General features: G+C 31.9%; 1 protein-coding gene across 1 annotated transcript; it reads left to right on the forward strand.

Annotated features, from left to right (window-relative positions):
• Nucleotides 1–3,469: 3,469 nt before the first annotated feature.
• Nucleotides 3,470–6,835, forward strand: ICE2 (inducer of CBF expression 2). Its single transcript, NM_001251648.1, has 4 exons — nt 3,470–4,264; nt 5,096–5,326; nt 5,872–6,042; nt 6,752–6,835. Exons 1-4 carry the CDS (start codon nt 3,470–3,472, stop codon nt 6,833–6,835), a joined length of 1,281 nt encoding a protein of 426 aa, NP_001238577.1.
• The last annotated feature ends 1,298 nt before the right edge of the window (nt 6,836–8,133 follow it).

The following is an 8,133-nucleotide window of genomic DNA, read 5'->3' on the forward strand; positions in this document are numbered from 1 at the left end:
TGAATTTTTTTTACACAATTTGTTTAATATTTAGTATTGAAGATTTATTTGTTAATGTTATTTTATATTTTATTCACTTTCAATCTATTATTATTTTTCAGTTTATTAATTTCATTTTAAATAGTTAATTATTGACACTTTTTATTCCTTTTATTTTATTTAGTTTCAATGGAGCAAATACATTGACTTCTTTTTTATTCTTTCTCTACTTTAAGGTTTAGTTTATATTTTATATATTTACTTTTTCGTTAATAGTAATATTTCTTTCTTTTCTTTTTTTTTAAATTATCTTTCATTATTTTTCATTTGATTTTCCTTTTCTTTTCTAAGGTAAGATTATATATGATTTGTCTTTTTTTTTAAAAGTATTTTTGTTGTTTTTCATCATTTGCATTGTTCCTTTCAAGAATAGTCAATGCTAATATTTTTATTCTTTTTTATCTGGTTTCAATGGTGGGATAAATGCAAACAAGAAACACAAATTATTTAAGCTGAGTTTTTATCTATTTTATTTGATTTTTTTTACATATTTAGTCTAATAGTTTCCATTTCTTTATTTTTCCTTAATTTTTTTTCAAAGGAACTACTTTTTTAAAATTATTTATGATGCTCTTTAAATTTTTTTTTCCAACCATACATACGAAGAAGAAGACTTTATTAGAAGAGACAATACAATACATGCTTAGGTGATCTTTATGCTTTGCCAAAATTAGTAGTTGACATAACACTATTGATTGGAATATATATCCTTGGTGTAAACAATTTTTTTTTATCTTCTTCCTCTAGTGTAATATTTTTTTTTTATTTTTATCATTAATTTATTTTAATAGTTTATTTTATGCTTTTATATTTTCTTCTTCTAACGCAACATATTCTCAAAAGACAAAACATTACAAAAATATTATGAAAATAATTTAACAGTATTATTTTGGTATACCAAAATTTAAAATGAATGATTATTTTCAAAGCTAATTTAATATAACACTTAATTTGGTATATTAACACACACATTCATTAAAAAATATACAAAGTAATTGATAATATATTACAAAATTATAACACTATAAAATAATTCAAGTTATCAAATATAAATTTGATATTCATGTAAGACACGAGGTATTATGCTAGTTAAGGTTGAAAGAAGAAGAGGAATAGGCATCAATATTCAATTAAGTTTTTGAAACATTTAATTAAATTACGGCTAAAAAACATTAGTAAATCATGACTAATTTAATTAAAAGAATAAAATTTCACGAAAATTATTGGCAAAAATATTTAATTAAGTTTTGAAGCGTTTGATTAAATTATGGCTAAAAAAAATTAGTAAATAATGGCAAATTATTACTAATTTAATTAAAATAATTAAATTACAAGAAAAAACAATTTTGTTGATGTGGTATATTGATAATGGTGAAAATTTTAGCGGAAAGATGTAGATTGCAGAAATAACAACTTTTATATATAATATAGATTATAGATAGATAGATTATATATAATAGGTTATTATGGATACAAACTACAAAGAGAAGCAACAATAAAAAGTGTAAAATCTAAAACCTTTAATATTTTTTTTTGCTAGATATTTAAAAGCTTCAACTACAAATTTAAGAATTCACTAAAGAGAAATAATTAACAGGTTATTTTTTGGATAACTAAATAAATATAAATATTTTTCTACTAAACAAACATGATATTTTTTCAACTCAAGACAAATATTATATATATATATATATATATATATATATATATATATATATATCAATACAAATGGAAAATAATTAAATATAAAAGGAAAATTTATAAAATAAAATTACAAAGAAAATTAAATAATTATTGCTTTGCTCTATTCAATTGCTTATTTCCTCTTTTTATTTTGAAGTAATTTTTAACTTATCAAATTTCTCGTAGTTTCATCATTAAATTTGCAACATTCCATTGGAAGAAGCATCCAACTGATATCCAATCTCACCTCCCTTGACATGATACTGTCCCAGAAAGATAAAAAAAACAATGACACACACCATCAATTTTGAATGTGTCTTAGTAATGACAACAATTTTACTAGGTCGGAGAATCATATGGTAACATGTAAAGTTATATCGCATTTCATATTTCATCCACTGGGACAACAAATAAGATTGTCCAATGTTTATTTTATAAGTTGTTATGTTATTTTTTTTTTTCAATTGTCAAGGCATAAATTGTGTTTCTTAAAACCGGAAATGACACATGATCGTTACCATAAAATAATAAACTTAAAGATTACCTCTTGATAGAAATAAATGACAAACAATGTAATAATGAAAGAGCAAAACCTCCTCTATATTTAAGTAGGAAAATAATGCCCTCTTGATATTTCCATATTCAATTTACGGTCAATGCAAACATTAATATATGTTATCAATTTGAAACAACAAATATAATTTTGTGAGAGTTAGAAGCTTTAAATGACAATGGAAAGACAATTAGGATATAGGAGAGATTTGTGTGGTGGGAGCTGCAAGAAAAGAAGAAGATTTATATATAATAATAATAGTAGTAGTGAGAAAAAAATAAAATTTTATAATTGTATTTTGAAAAATGATAAGTTCTAAATCACAATAATAAGTATTTGAACTGTGAAGAGTAATAAAAAAATGAAAACTTTTTTTTATATCTAGATCATATATATCTTCTGGAATAAAACAATTACAAACGATAAAACTTTTCCTCTAATATTTAAAAACTTGAACTTTATATTGTTGATTAAACTAAAATAACTTTACAAGCCAGGTGATACTTTTATTTTATTTCAAATATTGTAAAAGTTGACAATTTGTAATTTTTTTTACTTCTATTTTAAGTCTGTTTGCAATACTTTTATCATTATAGAAATTAAAGAAAATTACATTTTATAAAGTAATAAACCAAAATAAAAGTTTTGTAACACAAAGTATAAAATGATCTATCAGTGTCTTGTTGATCTAAGTAAAACTCAACTTGAATATTACTTCAAACCATTTTCATAATAATAAAAATAAAAAAATGTTAAAATGATTCGATAATGACAATGTTTCTTTGTCTTAACCGCGATATCTCTCTACATCACAATAAATACACTCAATGGCTAATTCCATTGGAATCAGGTAAAATAGTTTACAAAGAACACCGTTATCTCTTTTTGGCTGTATGAATTATCAAACTTTAACAGAACGCAGTTACTTCCTTTCCTTAGGAATTCTGACAGAACACCATCATATCTCAAACACTATGATACAATAAGAGTTAAACAAGAGAGTTTCGAGTTTCCCCAAATAAAAAAAACCAACAGCGCAGAGAGAAACAGACACACATGGATAAACCACACCCCACCAACCGTTTCCCTCTCCATTCATTTCCTGGCCACAACAAAAAAACAACAAACACAGCAATATAGCATCGCATAAACGTTCTCACTTCTCACTTTTTTTTTTCCCTCTTCTCCGTTTTCATGAATATGGAGCGCTACACGCTACCGGCACCACCCAATATTATTCCCGAGGAAGAAGAAAACATTGCCATTGCCATGGGTGCCCCTCTTATCCCTTCCTTTAAATCCATGCTTCAACAACACCCTCAACAACTTGACTCTTACTTTAACTCTTCAATTAGTTCTACTACTATCCCTTTTGTTCCTAACATGGACTCTTTTCTCTCTCTTGACCCTTTCTCACCTTCTTTCTTCAACAACAGCAGCAGCAGCAGCAACATGGCCCTCGACCCGGGTTTTGATTTGGGCCTGGACACTGGGCTTCACTCTTCTGCTCCTGCTCCCCATCTTTTTTCCCAGGCCCAGATGATGGGCTTCGAGTTCTCGGAGCTCGAAGCCCTGGCTGGACCTGGGAATGTAAATGTCCCGTTTGCGGACGGGGCAAAGGCGGCTGCTCTGCTGCGGTCTCCTCATTTCGAGCCGCCGCAGCAGCAGCCGACGCTGTACCGGAAGCGGAGGGGGACAGCCGCGGAGATTCCGGGGCTGGAGATGGTGAGAAGGAAGGGGAGGAAGTGGCAGGAAGGAGGAGGGGAGGGTGAGGAAGGGAGCAGTGCTGACGTGGGCGGTTCCGGGTTGAACTATGAGTCTGATGAGCAGAATGAGAGCAATGGGTTGAAGCTGAGTGAGAATGGTGGAGATAACAAGGGGAAGAAGAAGGGGCTGCCCGCCAAGAATCTCATGGCGGAGAGGCGCCGCCGGAAGAAGCTCAATGATAGGTTGTACATGCTCAGGTCTGTTGTCCCCAAGATTAGCAAGGTATGACTAACAAAAACCACAAAATTTGGTTTTGGAAATAATTATTTATTAACTGTTGGTCATTACTGGTTTTGTTTCAATGTTTGTTCTCTTGTTGTTCATTACAGATATTTATTAGTTGTTGTTTCAATATAGAATTAGAAATAGGACAAAAGGGTGTTGCTAAGTTTCACTTTGATAATCTGCTTAATAAAAACTTTAATTTTAATTGGAGAACACCTCCAAGTCTCTTTTAAAGTCTTGTTTTTTCTAGTATCATGAAATTGTGCCTTTTTTAGTGCCTTTCTAAGGCGTTGGAAGATAAATTTATTATTTAAAATTGACTTTTAACTTCAACTTTTATTTATAAAAGTTTGTATCTAATTTTGTCCTTTGAAATATCATGGTATTGTGCCTTTTTAAAGTACTGGAAAAGAAAATATTTATTTATAATTACCAACTTGTAACTTCAACTTTTATAGAAGTTTTCACTCATAATTTTTCCAAAAACTAATTTGTAAACTGATTTTAACTTATGCAAGAAGTTTAATTTTTTTTCTTCTTCTTTACAAGTGCTTATGGAGAATTTTTTCTAAACATGACATTATTCTCACTCTCTTTTTCCTGTTGTTGTCTCCTATAATGAGAAATGTCATTTTGTGACTAATGTTTGGTGGAGAATCTAGTGTGGGGGGTTGTGTATTCATGTCAGTTTTAACGAATTTGTAGTTTAGAGGACTGTGTTGGTCTGATTGTTGTTGCCAGTGACTGGTTTATTAAGGTTGAGACAATTCCTTTATGTATTAGGAGCTTAGGAATGGTGCATACTAATGTTCTTTCATTTGTTGGTAGATGGATAGGGCTTCAATACTTGGGGATGCAATTGACTACTTGAAGGAGTTGCTGCAGCGGATTAATGATCTTCATCACGAGCTGGAGTCAACTCCACCTGGCTCGTCGCTGACACCTTCTTCTTCTACAAGCTTTCAGCCTTTAACACCCACCCTGCCAACCCTTCCCTGTCGGGTCAAGGAGGAACTGTATCCTGGCACCTTGCCAAGCCCTAAAAACCAAGCTGCAAAGGTGATTTTTGATTGACTTAGTTGCAAAAATTGTTGTTTGTGCAAGGTGAAAATTGCAGCCCGTTGTTCGCAGACCATGTGAATTATGTTGCAATTGAAACTACAACTAATGCATCTGATATTTACAGATCTTAGATTTGTATAATTATAATATAAAATGAACTTGTGAGTTATAGCTGGTTAGTATATCTTGATGGCATGTGGTGGAGTGGATCCACAAGGTGAGCAAAATTTGCACCTCTCCTCATATCTCCGGCACTCCCTTCTATAACGTCCTGCTGTCACCTGTCATTTTGGCTAGACTCCTCCCCCTCTTTCAGCTAACAGACTTCTCCTACACATTTCCACTACTGCTCTTTCCTTCCTTGCCTGTCTTCTTTCTCTGGTAAACATGAAGTGGAGGCCAGCAGTTGTATTCCTATCAAAGTCTAAGAAGAAACTAATGATTACCGACTAGATTGATATATTTTTATGTTGACAGAATTTAATTGCATGTTGATTTGCTAAATTGTTTTAAATTGACTTTAGTGTTTCTGACATTTATAGGTTGAGGTTAGAGTAAGGGAAGGGAGAACTGTCAACATTCATATGTTCTGCACCCGCCGACCAGGTCTTTTGCTTTCTACCATGAAGGCTTTGGATAACCTCGGATTGGATGTACAGCAGGCTGTTATTAGCTGTTTTAATGGCTTTGCTTTAGATGTGTTCAAAGCTGAGGTATAATTCTCTCTCCTGTGCCAAGCTTCACCTGAACATATCTATTATTGATTTGCCTTACTTTTATTATGATTCTCGTCATTGATGTTTATTTGGGAATTAGCACATTATGCCAAATGGCATTGCTTGATCCATGTAGCCAAGTAGCCAATCCTAACTAGTGGGAGAAGGCTTGGTGGTGGTGTACTGGTTGTTGATGCAACACATTCTGCATATTCAATATTGATTTCTGGTGCCTACATCTGTTCATGAGACAAATGTGATAATATTTTGTCTTCCAAAATTATACCGACAATCTTGCAACAGAGAATTATAGCAATTGCAAAATTAACAATTTAGGTTTGACTTTCTGAGTTGCATTTGATGTTGAGGTTGAATCTTTGTTAAAAGATTATATGAAGAGATTTGAAGAGAAGCTTGACTTGGTAGCAGAATAATGGTTAGTTAAGAGTTAATAAATTGACATGATACATGAGTTTGAGAGCCCCATCCCACGGGTCAAATACATACGGGGTGTGTTAGATGATAGGGACCCCAGTTCTAGCACAAACCTTAGTTAGAAGTGTAAAGATTAACTTCAAAGCTTGAAGAAAAGTCTTATGAGACTTCTCTTTGTTTGTTCTAAAGTTTTTGGTGTTTATCACCAATCATTAACTGTACACCATCTTGAGTTTTAGCTTTGATTATAGCCTTTCTTGTTTCTTACCAGCAATGCAGAGAAGGCCAGGATGTCCTCCCTGAGCAAATTAAAGCGGTGCTCTCGGATTCTGCTGGCTTCCATGGTATGATGTGATTGGAATGCTTGATAAATGCTTCCCCCTGATAGAGGAGCCAACCGTAGTTGCTGTAGCTTGCAGTTTGTAAATGCATTGCTTCTTCTTCTCCTTTGAACTGTTTAGGCCCAGATCAAATAGGTTAGTTAAATCTGTAGTTTTAGGAGTTAGCTTTGATATTTTGTTCAATTCTGCTTCTGACGAAAGCGAACTTATGCTGTTGTCTTTATTATTAAGAGATGTAATAAATCGTTTTATTTCTTTTCGTTTCTTTTTTATTCTGTCCCAATCTAGTTTTGTATTAAGTTTGTTGCCTTTTTATCTTGAATAGGATACAACTCGGTACAGTCTTAAGAATTTTGATATTTTTCAAGAGAATAGCCTCTTGGCCTCCAATGCCTGGAGTAGAAATCATTTCACTGTCTTCAAAAATTGAAAAAGTCCTCATAATCTAGGCCTTTCAAAACAAAAATGTCTTGTAACTCAGTAACTCACAGACCATGTTCAAAATTTAGTAAGTGAAATAGGATTTGAAAGAAAACCATCAGCAAAACGGGAAAAACCAGAAAAACGGGGGTAGAATACTCTACGAATACATCAAATTACGAGAACAGCATCAACAAAACTAACACAGAACAATGTTAACGTGAGTTAACAACATTAACAACATTATATATGAAGACACCTATTGTTCTTGTCAGGCAATATTTCACCTTTATCACTTAATACTACACAAGATATAAGGTGGGTTGGGTAATTAAGAAAAAAGGTTGCGGGCGGGTTCAATTCTCTGCTAACAAAAACTAGCATTTAAACAAACTAACACTTGTTGATAAGAAAAAAAAAAACTTATACTACACACGTCACTATAGCTTGCATTCTCTCCAACTCCCACATTCATGCTCCCAACAAGTCTCCCCCAGGCTCCAGTCCTTCATCCAAGTCTTTGAAAAATCTCTGTTTTGTTCTACAACAAAGATTGAATTACCAGATGCAGATTGCAGAGGATATATTAATTTATTTCTCTTTATGTAGAACAAAAAATGATTATACCTGTAGTCAAATCTTAAAGAGTGTGTCCGCAGTGATACAAGGCTCTTGCAGTCTTGCTTATCTTTCCATTATCATCAACACCCGTGTTTCCAAAAACATTCATCCTTGTTTCTTCTATCATTTTAAGAATATAAAAATAGTATATATGTCATAATTTAAAATTAAAATTAAAATTAGCATACACTTAAGTTTCACATTGATTACGTATGTTATAAATATTTATATATTTCCATATAAATATACCATTTTAATATTATGTAAATAT

Source organism: Glycine max, chromosome 19, assembly GCF_000004515.6.
Source record: "Glycine max cultivar Williams 82 chromosome 19, Glycine_max_v4.0, whole genome shotgun sequence".
NCBI classification, from domain to species: domain Eukaryota; kingdom Viridiplantae; phylum Streptophyta; class Magnoliopsida; order Fabales; family Fabaceae; genus Glycine; species Glycine max.

Excerpts from the sequence above, each read along its gene's own strand:
- ICE2 (NM_001251648.1), top strand. The coding sequence starts at position 3,470 with ATGAATATGGAGCGCTACACGCTACCGGCACCACCCAATATTATTCCC. Across the intron at positions 4,265-5,095 it reads TTGTCCCCAAGATTAGCAAG|ATGGATAGGGCTTCAATACT; the intron begins GTATGACTAACA and ends ATTTGTTGGTAG. Across the intron at positions 5,327-5,871 it reads CTAAAAACCAAGCTGCAAAG|GTTGAGGTTAGAGTAAGGGA; the intron begins GTGATTTTTGAT and ends TGACATTTATAG.